This window comes from Pan troglodytes, chromosome X (genome assembly GCF_028858775.2).
Source record: "Pan troglodytes isolate AG18354 chromosome X, NHGRI_mPanTro3-v2.0_pri, whole genome shotgun sequence".
NCBI lineage: Eukaryota > Metazoa > Chordata > Mammalia > Primates > Hominidae > Pan > Pan troglodytes.
This window is the reverse complement of record NC_072421.2, coordinates 50,638,014-50,657,523: the sequence shown is the minus strand read 5'-3', so window position 1 is coordinate 50,657,523 and position 19,510 is coordinate 50,638,014. Positions and strand designations below refer to the sequence as shown.

Genomic DNA, 19,510 nt, shown 5'->3' with positions numbered 1-19,510 from the left:
AACTCTAATGGGAGAAATAATATGAATAAATGCATAGTATATACTTTGCTTTAATTTAGGAAGACTGAATAGTAATGATTACAATTCTCCCTAAATTTAATGTGTAGACATAATGTACTCCAATTGGAGTCACCATGGGATACTTTATAGAATTTGTCAAATTTATAGTAAAATTTATCTGGAAGAATAAGTAAGTGGGCAGAAATACCAAAGAGTACATTTATTTTAAAAGTTAATGATGGTAGACTTACCCTATCAGATTTTAAAGCGTATCATAAAGCAACAATTATCAAAACCATATGATAGTGGGTTAAAAAAAGTCAAACAGTGAAATTAAAAAAGAGCTTCTAGAAACAGACTCAAGCTATTTTAAGTATATAGAACACACTGGAAGCAACCCTGAACTGGGGAAAGCAATTACTATTCCTTTAAAAAATGTTGGGAATTTTAGATATCAATATGGAGGATAATTAACTTAGATTCATATCACATACTGTACAGAAAGTGGACCAGTAGAATCGCATATTTATTCCAGGTGTGGATGGAAGATAAATTTGTGTCTGTTAAATGGAGGATATCATCAGAGACAAGATCGATGGATTCAAATATATAAAAGTTGGTGGGGGGGAAGCCTTTGTACAACAAAATGTAATAAAAAGCTAAGCAACAGAACGAGGAAAATGTCTGGGATCAGCATCACTGACAACAGTTGCATGTCCAAAAAATATATATATAAAAATGGGTAGAAGGTCAGCTTTCAGATTTAGCTTCGTAAGTGGGCAAGGAAAATGAACAGGCAATTTACACATGAGGCAATAAAGGGAGTAAAATCATTGCATGGAAAAGTACCACCTCTCTAGCAATTAAAGAAGTACAAATAGAAGTAACTTCAAGGCATCATAATCTGCTTATTAAACTATCAACAACTAAAAAAATCAATAAATAGAAATTGTAAAATGCTACCTTGGCAAGGCTGTGAGGAAACGTGCTTCTGGAAACAATACAAATTGGTTTAGTCTTCCTAGAGGGCAATCTAGAAAAATGTGACAAGAGTATGTGTTTCTGGGTTTAGTCTTCCTAGAGGACAATCTAGAAATATGTGTTCATATTATTTGGCCAAAAATACCCCCAAGGAAATAACCTAAAAGGGAAAAAATTATTTAAAGATGTTCATAGTAGTGCTTATTATACTCATGGAAAGAGTTTACCAATCTAATATATCATCATCTTGGAACAAAATAGAATAGCCACCAACAGTGACAGGTATACAAATGTTGGGTCTTTCCCAGAAATGAGTGGTTGTAATATTAACAAAAAAATAATAAATATGAAACCACATGTTGAATCTAATCTGATAGTAGCCATACACAAAGAAAATTCAGAAAGGAATCTGGCAAAATGTAAATAGTTGGATATGAATGTACATGGTGTTCTTTAGGTACATGTCAAGTTGTTGGAATTTATAATTAAAAAGCAAATCTGAAGAAGAGGTGGCCCATGTTGGTTTGATATAGACCTGAGAAGTTAAAGATCAAGGGCTTTGTAAAAAATCCCCGTACCAATGACAGACAATGTTACTTACCAGACATGCTTACTCTCACTGCTAGCTAGAATTGGGTTTGCTAGAATTCTCCATCCACTAGCACTTTTGCTTACTTAAATCCACAAGAACTTTGACATCACCAGACCTCTACGAATCTCCAAATTTGTCACCACCACTACAACATAGTACCCCCTCACACACACCCCCACCAATAAACATTTTATTATCTGCCTCAGAACCATCCCTTTCTTAAAGCTTTTCCATTTCCCTTCATTTCTATCACTAGCACTAGTTTGCATTTCAGTGCTATTATTCACAAAGAAGCACATTTTCTCTCTACCACAGTGACTGCATATGTATGTATTACTTGACAACAAATATAGATTGGGGTCATTGGAGAGAAGGAGCTAAGCTTCACCCAGGACAGCCCCAGTAAAGCAAGGACTTCTCTGATTTCTTCACAGGACACTTTGCATCAGCCTCCTGAGGACTAGAGAAGGTTCAGGGCAAGCACTGCCACTTGCATTTGTTGTTGCCAAGCTAATTGTTCATTACTTGAATTTCTGTGGGCCCAGGGGGCAAGCAGGGGTGGCAGCAACAGGCTCTCTGGGTCCTTCTCCCCTCCCTGTGTATCCTCCTTGCGTCTCACTTCCTGGATCTTGCAAATATTTCCTTCGGCAATAACCTGGGAGTGTCTGTTTCTCTTGGAGCAGTCTTACTTGGCTGCTGAGGGAAGGGAAAGGCGAGACGGGTTGGGCTTGTGTGCTGTTGCTACTGAGATTCTAGAATGCCAAGCTATTGTGGTGAGCTTAAAAATAAAGTTTCCAAACAAGAAACTTCAAAAGGGCCGAGGAAGAGGTAGGAGGAGATTTTTCAGTCTCTGCAAATATTGGTTTTCATTTTCAATTCCTATTAGGCCAAAAAAAAAAAATATTTTAACAAAAAGGGAAAATCTGTTCTTCAGAAGAAAAGGCAACCCATGGAAGCGGAAAAGAGATGAACAACCCTAGTTTTGGCAGGCAATTTACTTTTGTTTTTGAGATGTAGTCTCCTTGCTGATGTCAACAAAGCCCTTTCTCATAGTTTGCTTTCATGCTTCCTCTGCTTTCCTCAGTGAGGCGCTAAAGCCTTCATGGACGCCCGAGGATGAATGTAGCACAAATACCTTTTGCTGTACCCCAGGAGTCCCTGCTTCCCTGCGATTATCTCTCAGAGACAGACAAGGCAGGTCTGGACACTGTGCTTTTTACTAGCTGGGAAAATGATTTATCCTTTTTAAGCCTCAGGAGTCTCATCTGCAAACTGACAATAATGGTTGTTGTGAAGATTAATGGAAATACATGTGTGAAAGTGCCTAACACGGGCCCAACACTTGGCAACCAGAGTAGTCGACTGGGTGTGGTGGCTCACGCCTGTAATCCCAGAACTTTGGGAGGCCAAGGTGGATAGATCACTTGAGGTCAGGAGTTCGAGACCAACCTGGCCAACATGGCAAAAACCAGTTTCTACTAAAAATACAAAAATTAGCTAGGCATGGTGGCACACGGGGAGGCTGAGGCATGAGAATCACTTGAACCTGGGAGGCAGAGGTTGCAGTCGGCCAAGATTGCGCCACTGCACTCTAGACTGGGCAAGACACTGTCTCAAAAATAAGAAAGAAAGGAAGGAAGGAAGGAAGGAGAAGAGAAGAGAAGAGAAGAAAAGAAAGAAACCAGAGTAGTTCCTTTTCCTTAATGAAGCTCCTTGCCCTCCACTCCAAGAAAAGAATCCTTACTTGGTCTCAAAGCAGAGTTGCAAATTTCTGTACATTTAGGAGGCCTGATCCCCTTGAAAATAGGACTTCTAGAGGCCAACCAATATCCTTGGCTTGAGGCTGACACCCTTCAATGGAAGCCTCCCTTTCACCATCACCATTTTGCTTCAATTGTTAAAGCCAGGAAGACAGGAGCAACATTGGTTTTGCTCCCCTTTGATCTGGTCATCTTGCACAGTGTAATATTCAGCAAGGATTTGTTGAAGGAATGACTAGTACACACGTTGGCCCAGATGATCCCATTAAGGGTAGCCCTTCCCCTTCTGGAGTTGGTCTCCTTCTGCCTGCTTGATGTAAGTGACTCTGCAAGTCTCAGGCTGCCCCAACACAGGGCACGTGAGTGGGAGGGCAGTGGTTTTAAAATGAGGGCTGATGCAGAGAATAGCAATTCCCAAGTTGCCTTGTGCCCAGTACCTCCAGATAGGGTCACAGTTCCATGACTTGGGGCACCAGATGTCCCTAGAAGGGCATGTTCTTTTCTTCCAACTGTTTCTGGAGTTTATTACCGGGGTGGGGTGGGGTGGGGGGATTTTTTTAAGGCTAACACACATAGTTAGTACTTAAGACACCTTTGAATATCCAGACCTTTTGATTGTCACACTGCTCTTAACCCTAAACTTGCCTTTTATTATATCTCCCTTTTTAGTAGATAAGAAAAGTTTGAGTGAATGAGTCCAGGCTTAAACTCCTTAGTAAACTAGGGCCTCCTGGCTAGTCAGCTATGTGGTTGGGCTGGGACTTGAGGTCTCCTGGTTTCTTGGCTATTGAGCAGGGTTGAACATTAATCAGGGAGTGCAGTCCAATTCTCTTGATGGGAACAAGGAGCAAGCCTGAAGCATACAATTGTGAAGGCAATTTTCCATGTTCCTAGCATCATTTCTAGGTCCTTTTTACATAGTTCATCCTTATGACTGCTTATTTGTAAGATGGGTATTTTGTTGAAAGTGAGGTAAGTGAAATACCTTGCTCAAGGTCACACAGCTTTTGAGTTATAGAGCCAGATTTTTAAATTTTATTGGAATTCAGACCCAAGTCTTTCTAACACTGTGTTCTTTCTGCTTTGCTCAATTGCCTGTCCTGTGCCCTGGTTAGGGAAGAAGAAAATGTGGTAAATTTGATTGTTATCATGGAGCAGGGTTGTTTTCATCACAGCTGCAATACATTGGCCCAATTGTTGCCTTTGAGGATATTGCTGCATTTCATAAAATCTAGATTGGAGGTGAAGGTCGGGAGAGAGGCAGGGACAGGAGATACAAATGGGCAACCAGGTGTGTGTGGTGAGGGATGGGGGACAGAATGTATAGTTTGGAAACCAACCTAATTGGAACAAATAACTGCCCCCAAACCATAGCACTCCCAACCCTTTTACTCTGAACCTTTGTTTCCATGATATGGTCCCTGAACCACCTGTGTTAGAATCCTTTAGGTGAATTGCTTAAAATGCTGATTCCTGGATCCCACCACAGAGGTATGAAACCCAATTTCTAGGGTTGGGGCCTATGAATTTGCATTTTAAACAACTTCCTGGGTAATTCTAATGAGGAGCCACTTTGATTATGAGCTGTTTTCCCAGACTAGTGGTTTCCAATGAAAGTTGGATCATGTACCCTTCTCAGAAAGAATTTTTTAAGCATGTACCCTCAACATATGTTGGCAATATATTTATTAATTTCTTATATGTGCTAATGTCCTCATATTTATGCTTTGAAATGCAAGAAACAGAAAAAAATAAATATAAAAGAAGTTCTGTGAACACAACTACCCTAGACTAAAAAATAAATGACCAGTCAGAAAAAAAGGGTAGGTGGTTGAAATCCAGTTTCAGGGAGAAGGAAAAAAGAATGGTAAAAGCCCAGTAGAGTGGAGAGTTGACCTTATTTTTCTACAAACCCAGAACTCCTCCAGAATGAAGAAAAAGGGAACTGACCATAAAGGTTTCAAGGTAAATATCAATAACCCATTAATCGTTAATCTTTGGATACCAAAAACTGAAAAAATGATTGGACAAGGCTGAAGGGCGTTGGCCAGGCACCCAGTTGAAGTAGGAAGCAGCATTTTATGAAAGCACCTACATGAGATAAGCACCTCATCTTTTGAGATGTGTAGCTAAGGACGGCATTGACAAGGCACCAGCTTTGATCAAAGCAGCAAAGCTCCATGCAGCTCATGAACTCTGGTGCTCTTTGAGCACTGTAGGGTAAGTCAGCCCAGTAATAGAATTAGGAAGCTTGATAAGGTTGAGCAAAGCAAATAATTTCCATTAGCTTGCGCTACCCCAAATAAATACGCAATTTAGGTAAAAACAACAGACTTGCTTTGCAAACACAGCCTCGAGGTAAATCCCAGCCCACTCCCCCTCCCCCCACCACACACAAACCCCAATCAGATTCTGGAGCAATTGGACAGCTGCTGACTGCTTTACCTGCTACTCATTGTTCCCATTGCCTGGCAACCTGGGCTACGAGGTTACAGTAAAAAAGATCTAACTTTTCTTCTTTTCCATAGTCACACAAACCTGCATTTATTTCACATTGAAGAAATACGTACTGAGCACCCACTGTGTGCCGGGCACTGTGCTGGATACTAGTGATATAGTGGTGAACTTGACATGTGCCTTCACCCTCAATATGGTTATGTGGAAGGGGCAGACAACTAAGCAGTAGTGTGCTAGGAAAATTAATGGGTGCTGTTAGAGGACAGTCTGGGCACCTATCCCATGCTTTGGGGGAATCAGGGAAGGCTTCCTCAAGGAAATGATATCTCAGTGGAAATCTAAAAGTAAGTCAGATAAAGAGGCGGAAAGAGAAGATAAAGAGCAAACAGCATGTAAAGGCAAAAAGAAGTGTGGGAGGTTAGGAAAGGCAGAATTTTAAGAAACCTAACAAATCCTAGTAAGGGTCTGTATTTTATGAATAATGTAGGCTTCAAGCAGAAAAATGTATAACAAAATCAGATTTATGCTTTATTTTTCTTTTTACTAATTTTTAATTGAAAAAAGTAATAAATGCATTTAGTGTATACACACACACACACACACAATAAGAGAATCTCACCCCAAACCATCAGTACAACTCTTTACAAGAGACATTACTGGCAATTTGTTGTGTATCCTTCCAGAAAAGTAACGTGTGTGCATGTATATACATTCTTTTTTACAAAAATGGGAACATATTGCATATCTTTTCTATTGTACATCCTGCTTTTTTATTTTAGTGATTATTCTATGTTACACATAGCTCTATTGCATCACCTTTAACGCTACATAGTGTTCCATATATAGATATTCCCTATTTTATTTAGTCCCTATTGAAGGACATTTAGATGGTTTCCAGTCTTTTGTGATTACATACAAATCTACAGTGAATATCCTTATGGATATCTCTTTGTGTTCATGTTGGAATGTGTCTGTAGGATAAATCCCTAGAAGTTGAACTACTGGGTCAAAGGATATGCACATTTTACCTTCTTTGCCTTCCAAATTGCCCTCCCTAGGAGTTATGCTAATTTCAACTCCCACCAACAGTGTGTAAGATCACCTGTTTCCTTATACCCTCATTAATTCTTTAACTTTTTTTATTTAAAAAGTGTCATTATTGTTTGGATTTGCATTTTTTAAATTTTAAGTGAGGTCGAACACCTTTTGGTAAATTGATAAGTCATTTTCTGTGAACTATACCTTTTTCTCCCTATGGAGTTGTTGGTCCCTTTTATTGATTGGTAAGCATACTTCACATATTAAGGATATTTACTCTTAGTTGTATATGTTACAAATATTTTTCCCAGTATATCTTCATCTTTAGACTTTATGGTGTTTTTTCTGGACATAATTTTTTAAGTTTTAGGAAGTCAAATTTATAAACTTTCCCTTATTACTTTTATGTTTTGTGTCTTACTTAAAAAGAACTTATCCTGCCAAGATTATTTTATATTTTTAAAAATGTTTTCTTCTAGTACCTTTATGGTATTTTTTTGACAATTGAGTCTTGATACATCTAAACTTTATTTCGTTGTAAAAAGTGATACGATGATTCAGCTTTATTTTTGTCTCAATGGCTATCCAGTTCTAAAACTACGTATTGAATAATTCATCCTTCCCCCACTATTTGAAATGCTTCATCACAAACTAACTTCCCCTATGCATTTGAGTTGACTTCAGTGTTCTAGTGTTCTCTGTTTTATTCCATGGATCTACCTTTCTATTTGTGAGACTGCCTTATTTACTGCTAACTTTAGAAATTATTTCAATAATTGGTAGGGCTGGTCTTCCCTCTTTCATCTCTCTTTTTCCATACCGTTCATAATAATTCTTACGATTTTAATTTTCCCATATGAAATTCACAATAATGTTCCAAAATGCAGTTTGTTGACACTTTTATTGAGTTTCTATTAAGTTTATAGATTCACTTGGAGTTGACATCTTAACAATGTTGAGTCATCGTTGCTAGGAAATTGTGAGTCCTTTCATTTATGTGCATCTAGTTTTATGTTTCTCAATAGAGTTTTAAAGTTTTTGCGTATAGATCCTGCATATATCTTGTTAGGTTTATTTCTAGGCATCTTACCTTTATAATTGCTGCAGTAAATGTGATCTTTCCCTCCATTATATATTCTAACTAATTGTTGCATCTATGTAGAAAAGATGATTTCCATATATGAATTTTATACCCTGACACCTTACTGAATTTTCCTGTTGTTGGTATTATTTTTAAATTGTTTATGAGGAGGCTGTGCACAGTGGCACATGCCTGTAATCTTAGCACTTTGCGAGGCCGAAGTGGGTGGATTGCTTAAGGCCAGGAGTTTGAGACCAGCCTGGGCAACATGACAAAACCCTGTCTCTACTAAAAATACAAAAATTAGCCGGGTATGGTGGTGCATGCCTATAGTCCTAGCTACTTGGGAGGCTGAGGCACGAGTGTCGCTTGAACCTGGGAGGCAGAGGTTGCAGTGAGCGGAGATCATGCACTCCAGCCTAGGTGACAGAGCTGGACTCTGTCTCAAAAAAAAAGTTTCTGATGAATTTTCCAGATAAATAATCGTATCATCTATACATAATGAGAAGATATCCCCTTCTTCCAATGTTTACATCTTTATTTTGTTAAATTGCACTATTGCTTTCAGAACAATATTAAATATTAGTGGGGAAAGTGGGCACCTTTGCCTTGTTCTTGTTTTTAATGGGTATACCTCTAGTGTTTTGCCATTAAGCACAATATTGGTTTTTGACTTTAAAACAAAAGTCTGATGATAACGATGGTATTATGGAAATAGACATCTTTTTCTGTTAGGTTTTTTTTTTATCTGGAAGTGATGTTGAATTGTTATCAAATACATTTTAGCATTAGGGAAATTGTAATGTGCCTTTTATCCTTTGATTTATTAATGTTGTCAATTATATCAGTAGATTTTCTATTACTGAACCAGTCTTACATTTCTAGGATGAACCCCACTTGATCATGGTGTATCATATTTCTTAACATCCTCTTAGATTCTGTTTGCTAATATTTTATTTAAGATTTTTGCATCTGTATTCTCAGATGAGATGGGTCTCTAGTTTGCTTTTTCTGTTCTGTTTGCTGGGTTTTAGTATCAATGTAATGCAGGAATCTTTTCTTCTCTCTCTATTCTCTAGATTTCCAGATTCTAGAAAATGTAAATAACATTGGTTTGATTTTTTTCCTTGAAGGTTGGTAGAATTAACACAAGACTATGTGATTGTGCTATTTTTGGTCAAATTTATACTTTTTTTTCCTATGGTAACTGGTGGGTTTATATATTCTCATTCTTCTGAAATGAGTTTTGGTAATATTTGTTTTCACAGAAAAATACTTTAAGTTTTCAAATTTGTTTTATGGGGTAGAGCAAAGTATTCTCTTATCCTTTTCATTTACTCTGTAACTGTGGTTATTTCTCAATTTCTAATTTTGTGTGTTTGGGTGTTTTTTTTAAATTAGATTAGCAAGTGGTTAATCTGTTTCATTGTTTTTTATTTTCTTTTCAGGAATTGGTTTTGCCTTTAATTATTCTATCAGTTGTTCTCTAGTATATTAATTTCTGCCGTTAGTTTTATTGTCTTTCTGCTTTGTTTTAGGTTTATTTTTATGATTCTTTTCTTCTTTTGTTGAATGCTTAATTCATTTATTTTAATTCATTCTTACATACTAATATAAGTATTTAAGGCTATTTTCTTTTTCTTTTTCTTGAGACAGAGTCTCACCCTGTCAACCTGGCTGGAGCGCTGGAGTGCATTGGCGCGATCTCAGTTCACTGCAGCCTCCGCCTCCTAGGTTCAAGCAATTCCCCTGCCTCAGCCTCCCGAGTAGCTGGGATTACAAGCGCAGGCCACTACATCTGGCTAATTTTTCTATTCTTAGTAGAGACAGGGTTTTACCATGTTGGACAGCCTCGTCTGGAACTCCTGGCCTCAAGTGATCCGCCCGCCTCGGCCTCCCAAAGTGCTGGGATTACAGGAGTGAGCTGCCACGCCCCGCCTACAAGTTTTTCTTTAACTACCGCTTTAGTCAACCATATCCTCTAGCTTCTGATATTTTCATTGTTTGTTGTCATTTTCTAGATATTCAACAATTTCAAATTAGATTTTCTCTTTGGCTAAAGTGGAAGAATTTTTTTCCCGTTTATTTTCTACATGCTAAAGATTTTTATTTTCATTTTGTTATTAATTTCTAGTGTTACCGTATTGTCATTAGAAAATATGGTCTGGGGAGGCCGAGGCGGGCGGATCACGAGGTCAGGAGATCGAGACCATCCTGGCTAACACGGTGAAACCCCGTCTCTACTAAAAATACAAAAAAAATTAGCCGGGCGCGGTAGCGGGAGCCTGTAGTCCCAGCTACTGGGGAGGCTGAGGCAGGAGAATGGCGTGAACCCGGGAGGCGGAGCTTGCAGTGAGCCAAGAAAGCGCCACTGCAGTCCGACCTGGGCGAAAGAGCGAGACTCCGTCTCAAAAAAAGAAAAAAAAAAAAGAAAAAAAGAAAATATGGTCTGTACTACTAGTGTTACCGTATTGTCATTAGAAAATATGGTCTGTACTACTTCCATTTTCTGGCTCAGTATATAGCCAATTAAAAATATACTCAATGGGCCCTTGATTAAAAAAATATAGTCTGTTTCAGTATATGAAGAAATTTAGATTTTCTCATTATCTTAGTTTTTGACTGTCATGATCTGTCATCAGCTGAAACAGTCTCATATTTTGTTTCTACTTTTTTTCTACCTTTGCATTTGCTATAGATTTTGCTTTAAGAATTTTTATGCTATGTTTTTTGGTTCATAAAAGATCAGAGGAGGTAGACCATCATGTGTTCCAGTTGTTAACATTATAGTGCCCTTCTTTGTCTTATTTATTGCATTTTGCCTTTAATTCAACTTATGTATGAAATGAGTATCATAATTTATTTTTTCTTTAATTTTGACCTTAATTCCTTTGTTAAACATATTTATTGAACACTTACTGTGTGCCAGGCACTAGAAACCTATGAATGAGACAGACAAGATCCTGCCCTCATGGAGCTTACATTTTAGTTAGAGATTGCAGCAGAAAATAATCAAGTAAAAATAGATATGTGATATGATATCAGGTGGGGATGAAGATGAATACTCAAAGAATGAAGTAGAATAAGGATAATTAAATGTAAGTTGTCTCTATTTTTGATAAAGTAGTCAGGAAAGGCTTCTCTGCCTGGTACACGTTTGTCATTTTTTTACTTTCCACTTGTCCATCACCGTGTGTGTGTGTGTGTGTGTGTGTGTGTGTGTGAGAGAGAGAGAGAGAGAAAGAGAGAGAGAATATGCCAGGTGGAACAGTTTGCACAAAAGGGATTGTTATAATTTTAATGATCTATAAGTGTGCAAAGGCCCAAATGAGAAGATAGTGGGTATGTCTGGATATGAATTTCTGATCCACATGAGTGGTGAGCTGACCAGAATGGGGGAGGGATAAGAGGAGAATTAAGGACATTTTGTCTTCCATTCTGTCTGAATTTGGCTATTATTATGTGTATTATTATTTTTTAAAGAACTATTTCCAATCTTCATCATGATTATTGAATGGATATTCTGTATGATGATTTAATTGAACCCCTGGAATTTCCTGTCACTGGGCAGGACTTAGCATGATGCTGATTGCTCACAGGCTACAGCAGGAAACCAGATCTTGTGGTTTAGAGGGCTTAACTCTTTACACTCTGAGGCTAAAGAGATGTCTTTTAACTTTAGTCAGTGTTTATTATACAGAAGTTTGAATTTCTATGTAAATTCAAATAAACCTGGACTTATTTGGAGATTTTCTTCTATTGCTTATGAGAATCTTATTTCACCTCACAATGATAGTCTTTTTAATTTTCTGATAGGTTTTTCTTATGTTACATATGTGCATAATATATACACATATATATACACATATAACATATATAATATATTAAAATTATACACACACACACACACACACACATATCCATGACTCTTGATCTGGAATTTATTTTGGTATATAATATATGATGTAGCTCCAAAAAGCACTGCTTTGCAGTTATCTCAAAAAGATTTATTAAATAATATTTCTTTATCTCCTTTTTGGGGGAAGATTATGTATATGATGTTTTTATAGGTAGTCTGCTTTGTTTCTGAACTTTCTATTCTGTTTTGTTGATCAATAACACAGTTTCAATTACAATTATTTTATAATATACCTTATCCCTTACCCCCTTCCCCATTTCTTCTGTAGCAGAATACTCTTTAATATTATATCCTGCTTTTATTACAAGTTAATTTTCTAAAAATTCTGTAGTTAAATGTCGTTTAAAAATTCCTATTGAGAATTCTGATTGGAATTGCATTAGGATATTTTTTTTTTTTTGAGACAAGGTCTTACTCTGTCACCCCAGCTGGAGTACAGTGGTGCAATGATGGCTCACTGTAGCCTCGACCTCCCAGTCTCAAGCTGTCTTCCCATCTCAGCCTCCCATGTAGCTGGGACTAAAGGCACGCACCATCATGCACAGCTAATTAAAAAAAATTTAGAGACAGGGTCTTGCTATGTTGCCTAGGCTAGTCTTGAACTCCTGGACACAAGTGATCTACACACCTCAGCCTCTCAAAGTGCTGGGATTACAGGCATAAGCCACTGTGTCTGGCCAGAAGGAGATATTTTAAATCCAAAATAGCAGATAACTATGAATGACCTGTGTGGTGTTTTTTGTTACAAGTATAAAAACATAGAAAGTATATATATCTAATTCATAATACAGGTTGCATCTAGAGAGGCAATAGGGGAATGGAAGTGGAGAGTTATGTGAAGGGTATTATTTCTTAAGAAACAGTCATAAAACATAAATGGCAAAGTATTCAAACTTACTAAGTCTGGGTGATAGGTAGGAACATGGGTATTATGGCAATCAATCTCTGTACATTTCTAAATATTCAACATTTTTATAATGAAAAACAAACAAAAACAACAGATGAGGCAGGATAACCAGGCTTGTAAGCCCCAGAAAACAGCACATGCAATCTGACTCCTATAAACAGACTGGGGTAGTATGTGTATATCCAGACTTTGGAGCTAAACTGTTCAAGTTCAAATCCTAGCTCTACCACGTACTAGCTTTATGACCCCAGGCAAGTTACTTAAATGCTCTATGCCTCAGTTTCCCCAACTGTAAAATCAGTGCAATAGTAATAGCTACCTCCTGGGGTTATTGTGAGGATTAGATAAGTGAAGACATGGAAACCACTTAAACAGTGCCTAGTATTTAGTGTATGCTCAGTAAGTGTTAGCTATCATTATTATAATATTATTATTACTATTATTACATTTACTACACATACTACATTGTTTTGTGGACATTTTAAATTTTATATAAATGTTGTCATCCAAAATATGGGCCTATCTGCAACTTGCTTGTTTTTCTCAGTACTCATCTGATGTTTTGCAGGGAAATGGCTCATTCCAAGACTAGCTTTTCATGGGCAACCCCTTTCCATCCTTGCCTTGAGAACCCAGCACTGGACTTGTCAAGCTACCGAGCAATTTCTTCTCTTGACCTCCTTGGAGACTTCAAACATGCTTTGAAAAAATCAGAGGAAACTTCAGTTTATGAGGAGGGGAGCTCCCTTGCCTCCATGCCCCACCCACTGCGCAGCCGTGCCTTCTCAGAGAGTCACATCAGCTTGGAGCCCCAAAGCACCCGGGCCTGGGGGCAGCATAGGAGGGAGCTCTTTAGCAAAGGTGATGAGACCCAGTCGGATCTTCTCGGAGCCAGGAAGAAGGCCTTTCCTCCTCCTCGCCCTCCTCCTCCCAACTGGGAGAAGTACAGGCTCTTTCGTGCAGCCCAGCAGCAGAAGCAGCAACAGCAGCAGCAACAGCAGCAGCAGAAGCAACAGGAGGAGGAGGAGGAGGAAGAAGAAGAAGAAGAGGAAGAGGAGGAGGAGGAGGCAGAGGAGGAGGAAGAGGAGCTGCCACCCCAGTATTTCAGTTCAGAAACCTCTAGTTCCTGTGCTCTCAATCCTGAGGAGGTCCTAGAGCAGCCACAACCCCTCAGCCTTGGCCACCTGGAGGGCTCGAGACAGGGTTCACAAAGTGTCCCAGCAGAGCAAGAATCCTTTGCACTCCATTCCAGTGATTTCTTGCCTCCAATAAGGGGTCACTTGGGATCTCAACCTGAGCAGGCTCAGCCCCCTTGCTACTATGGCATTGGTGGGCTTTGGAGGACATCGGAACAGGAAGCCACTGAATCCGCCAAGTAAGTACATATGAAAGATACTAGGTCTCTGAAGAGGCAGGCAGCACAAGTTTGAATTTTACCTCCACTATTTACTAACTGGATGACCTCAGGCTGGCCAGTTAAACTGCTCCCAGCCTCAGTTTTCTTACCTGGAAAATGGGTATAATGATACTTGCTTCACATGATTGTTATGAATATTAAGATAATCTACATAAAGGATATAGCTCCATGCTTAGCACATAGTACATGCTCAGTAAATATCATGTTCTTATCCCTAAATATCTTTATTAAAGTACTGTACTTTTCCTTAGTGTGTCTTCATGGTATCCATCAATTTCTGGCCCCTGATCCCAAAGGCATTGAACACTTGTTGCCTATACTAGGTCTTTCCCAGAAACCTGGCTCAGGCACTTTTCCTGCCTTCTCTTCTGCTTGCCCTCCAGAATAAGAGGCCAGCTCACAACCTGACCTGCCTCTGCTCTAGGACAAGTAGCCTGGGCTTCTAAACTCGTCCCCCCACAACCACCAGCATCAAAGGTATTCCTGGGGCTGGGTGCTTCATGCCTTGATAATTCCTTACAATAGATAAGGACATTCTTTTTCTCTTCCACTTTCTCCCCCTCCTTGTTTACCTGCCTCTTTGCATTCATGTGGGTGTGTAATAGGTGGTAGTTGACAGGGTGAGCTGCCTGGGCAGGGAGGCCAAAGCAAGAGTGTGTTCTGGCAGCAGGACTGCCAGTGTTTGTTCACTCCACTGAGCCAGTTGTCATCTGCATGCCCTATAGTGCATGGTTGGGTTTTTTTTTTTTAATTTCTTTTGCTCCAAAGCAAAAGCCCCAGGACCATCATTGCTATTATTGCTCAGTGCTCTGGCTGTCAGCAGCTCCGCCTGCTCTCCTGTGGAGAGCTCAGCCCACTCTCTGCTGGGGCTGAGGTTCGGGAGGCAGGTGGCTTATAAGTGCTTTCTTTAACTCTCTTTATAGCAGGGATTTGCCTGAGACTTGTTGCGGTTAGAAGTACCTTGTTATCATGTCTTTTATTGTCAGACAAATCTGTGACTTGTCTATCTGGAGCTAGTTGATCAGTTTTCCAGCCCAAGATGCCATAAGCACAGCATTTACAGGGCCTGGCTCCCAGGCACTGTTAAGAATCCTTCATTAGATCCCATGTGGCTGCTTCTCAAGCTGTTCTTCTACCTGGGGAGCATTCTCATTGTAATTAGAAAACATTTTGTGAAAAATACCTGTGATTGTTATCTATCATAGCAGGGAAAAGGGAACCAATGACCTCCCAATAGTAGGCACTTAACAAATATTTAAGAAGAAAGAACAAATAAATGAATGGATGAACATTTATTAAGTATTTCTTATATACCAGACACTGCCAGACATTATGTATCTATTTCATTTAATCCTCCCAATAGCCCTATTAGCCATTATTATCCCCATTTGACAGATGAGGAAACTAACTAATTCCAAGTTACACAGCAAACATTCAAAGCCAGAGCTGTCTGACTCCAAAGCCCATGCTTATTTTGCCTTCCTAGGCAGCCTCTCCCAGAGAGATCTTATTCTTTCCATAGGCCAGGAGTCACAGGGTCCTCTTCTCTCCTGTAGGGCAAGGTGTACCAGAGGCAGCAGTTACAAGCCCTGGTTCTTCCTTCTTTGTGTAGCTCCCTTTGCCTTGGCACCTTGGCCAGACAGAAAGAAATCACTATTACTAGAGATCTTGTAACTTGCTCCAGAGATTTATTTTTAATGACTCTAGGATGTAAGGGAAAACATTTGTTTGCACACAGCTCTGCTTGTGACTACAAAATCAATTAGATGCTCCTTTGAGTGATGGAGATTTAAGGAACAGCATCATTCCCAAAATAGCTAATTTTTTTGATTGCTTACTATGTGCCCTGCATTGTTCTAAGCACTTTGGGTAATGATTGATTTAATCATGAAAATAAACCTATGAAATAGTTACCATTCATCTTCTCCATTTCTTAGATGAAAAAAGCAAGGCCCAGGGAGATAAAGTAACTTTGTCACAAGATCTCAGGTAGCTCACTATGCTTGCTATATCATCCCATGATCTCTGGGCTCTTGAAGAAGATTCTATTCCAGACCCTAGGAGAGGACAGTGTCCTAGCCAGAAGGAAGCAGCGTTAAGATTTTGTAAAGGACATATAGATGCATAATATTTTGAATCTAAAATGCAAACAAAGATATCCTAATTTCAGCCAAGTTAAACTCTAGTACCTTTATAACCTACATACTGTTCTGTTAAAAAATGCTGGGATACACACAGAAGCCAGTTAGTGGAATAATTAAGTATTATTTAAGTCTAATAACTGATTCAGGTATAGGTATAGCTTGCTTTATGGACTCTATGCATTTCCTCTCAGTGCTCTGTGAAAGGAATCTGCTTTTTGCTTTGATGTTTACTACATAGACCACCTGTAATCACTTCCCTATTAATGGAGGTGATAAGGAAAGGATCCCTAGAATATAGTGCCTAATGTGATATACTATAATATGATGCAGGGATGTGTATGCTGGGGAACTGAGTCTCCAATTAGCACATCCTTTTTTTCCTTTATAACACCTTCTGACACAGAACTTTCACACATACCCTAAATATTTTTCTTGTAGATAGGAATTCCCTAAGTTCAGACCTTCATATTCCCTCCGGAATATTCTCCATTATCTGCTAACATAGATATACTCCAGCCAGAAAATTCCTTACATGTAGGCTTTTATATGATCTCAAGTTGTCCCTTTGGCAGTATAGCATAGCAGCTTGAAGCACAGATTCTAGAGTCAGGTTGTCCAGGTGCAAATTGCAGGTCTGTCATTTAATGTCTGGTGACCTTGAGGAAGTCACTGTACCTCATGTTGCCTCATGTTCCTTATCTGTATAATGGTTTTCATGAGCATTCAATTATATATATATATACCTATGTGTGCATGTATCTATCTTAGGATGGTTTCTGGGGCATGGTAAGTATGGTGTGCATGTTAGCTAGTATTGTTCTTTTATCAGTGTTACAAGCTTGAAACTTACATATAAATGAATTTACCTAGGATAAAAAATATTGGCGGGCCCAACTTTCTTTTGTGTGATGAATTAGGAGACAGCATAGCATGAATCAGTAAATAGCTGTGGAGCCTTTTAACCATTATTTTTGACCTTTAAGAACTGCAAATAGCTGCAAAAATGACTAATGAGTTTCTCCTATTTTCCCTTTCAAACAGCTAGAGGTTAGCGAAGGGGTAGTGACACAGACAGGTGGAGGATGGGAGTGGCTAGCAGGCAATGAGAATATAGTGAGGGCGGGCCACCCCCTAGCATAAACCACGGGCAAAATTATTTGCCCCTCCATCGCTGAGACCTAACATTGTAGCATTTCTCTCTACTTCCTTCCTCACACCAGACTGGAAGCTTTGATGGCAGAAGAGGCCAAACCCAAGCCAGCATGGAACCAGAACTACTTTTTTTCCTGAGAAGTTCTATTTCATGGGCTGGGGCTCTGAGAAGCAATGCCTCAGCCCCACAGGCTTTGGTGAACCCAAGACAACAGGGTCTGTTGCTATACTTGTCAAGCCCCTGGGTGCCACTGGTTCCATTTTTTTCCCCATTTCATTCTACAACCATGGAGGAGGCAGGAGCCATTGGGAATATGCCAGAAGTGGAGAGATGCTATCCCTTTTCAGGCTGAAGTCCTGCCCTACAGCAGGCAATGTCTGAAGAGTTCATGAGAGATGTGGTGGGCGGTGACAAGTCCCTGGCAGGGTGCTAACCGCAGCCTCCAACATGGTGACCACTGTTGAGGTCATGGGTGACCTCTTTGCTGTGGGAGATCTGCAGCAGAGGGTCCATTTCAAGTAGGAGTGGCATTGGAAAAGAAAAAAATGATGAGAGTGTCCAGGAAAGCCACAGGGTGCCTTTGTAAGCAAGAAGACTAGATAGAGCCAGGATGGGTTGAGATCCAGGGGTAGGTCTGAGGGAGGCCAACAGGCTTGGAGAACCAATAGATAAGGTCTCAGATACTTCTCTACCACCTAGCCCCTACTTTGGGATCCACATACTGGGGTCATGCACCAAAGGGATGATGATCAGAAGGCCTGCCAGGTTTTCTGGATTTTAATTGAGTGTTAATGACCAAACCAAATTATCTCGAAAGAAGTCTCCCTAGCCGATGAAGTCAGGGGCATGGAAATAGCCTTCTAAGTTCTTAAAACTTACCTTTACTTAACTCCAGTTTGCCTTCATGTGGCCTGTTTACATTTGAACAGTGCCTTCTCCATTTTTTTCAACTCCTTGGTGAAGCAGGGTTCCATTTTTCAGATGGAGAAATTAAGAAGCAGAAATGTCAGCAGCCTCTCAACAGAGGTGCTCAAATGGTCATTCTTTGTTTCCACAGACAAGAGTTTCAGCACTTTTCGCCTCCTCCAGGGGCCCCAGGAATCCCTACCTCTTACTCAGCTTATTACAATATTTCTGTGGCCAAGGCAGAGCTGCTGAACAAACTGAAAGACCAACCTGAGATGGCAGAGATTGGCCTAGGAGAGGAGGAAGTTGACCATGAACTGGCTCAAAAAAAGGTAAAGTTTTTTGATGTGTCCTAGAGATTTTCAGAATTTAGCTTGAATGTATCTGGAGGATGACCAGCCTTCTACACTCTCTAGAACATCTCGCATTCCCATATTTTCAGTATGGAAACCATACAGCCTCTCTGGATTTCTCACAGATCCAAGTCCTGTCTATTTTTGATCCAGTCAATAATAATAATAACAATCATAATCATCATTATTGTCTCTGTGATCCTTAGAACAACCCAACAAGGGCTGGGCACGGTGGCTTCCGCCTGTAATCCCAGCACTTTGGGAGGCCAAGGTGGGTGGATCACCTGAGGTCAGGAGTTTGAGAACAGCCTGGCCAACATGGTAAAACCCCGTCTCTACTAAAAATACAAAAATTAGCCAGGCGTGGTGGCGGGCACCTGTAATCTCAGCTGCTCGGGAGGCTGAGACAGGAGAATTGCTTGAACCCGGGAGGCGGAGGTTGCAGTGAGCCGAGATCGCGCCACTGCACTCCAGCCTGGGCAACAAAGAGTGAAACTCCGTCTCAAAAAAAAAAAAAAAAGAAAAAAAGAAAAGAACAGCCCAACAAGGCAGATATTACTATCCCTTTTTTACTAGTTGAAGGGACTAATTTGCCCAGGGATTACAGACTAAATGGTAGATCCAGCACTTGAAGTCAAGACTGTCTGAATTTCTACTGTACAGTACATGCTGTCTCTCTGAATTAAGCCAGCCTTGTAAGTAACTCACTACCCAGGGCACATCAGAGTTTCTGCCAGTGGGCTCTTCTAACCAATGGCAGTGCCATTGATTTTTATTCTTTGTGCAACTTTGTGGGAGACAG

The 19,510-nt window shown here is 39.8% G+C and overlaps 1 protein-coding gene across 6 annotated transcripts in view; it reads left to right on the top strand.

Annotated features, from left to right (window-relative positions):
* SHROOM4 (shroom family member 4) overlaps positions 1 to 19,510 on the top strand; it is a 250,223-nt gene that overhangs the window by 193,093 nt on the left and 37,620 nt on the right. For all 6 annotated transcript variants that reach the window (XR_010154763.1, XR_001714036.3, XR_001714035.3 and 3 more), the window contains 2 exons: positions 13,304 to 14,110; positions 18,507 to 18,687. Coding sequence is in view for 3 of the 6 variants with exons in the window: in XM_016943400.4 (XP_016798889.1) it covers positions 13,304 to 14,110; positions 18,507 to 18,687 (988 nt within the window). In the remaining 3 variants the exon portion in view is untranslated. The remainder of the gene's footprint in view (positions 1 to 13,303; positions 14,111 to 18,506; positions 18,688 to 19,510) is intronic.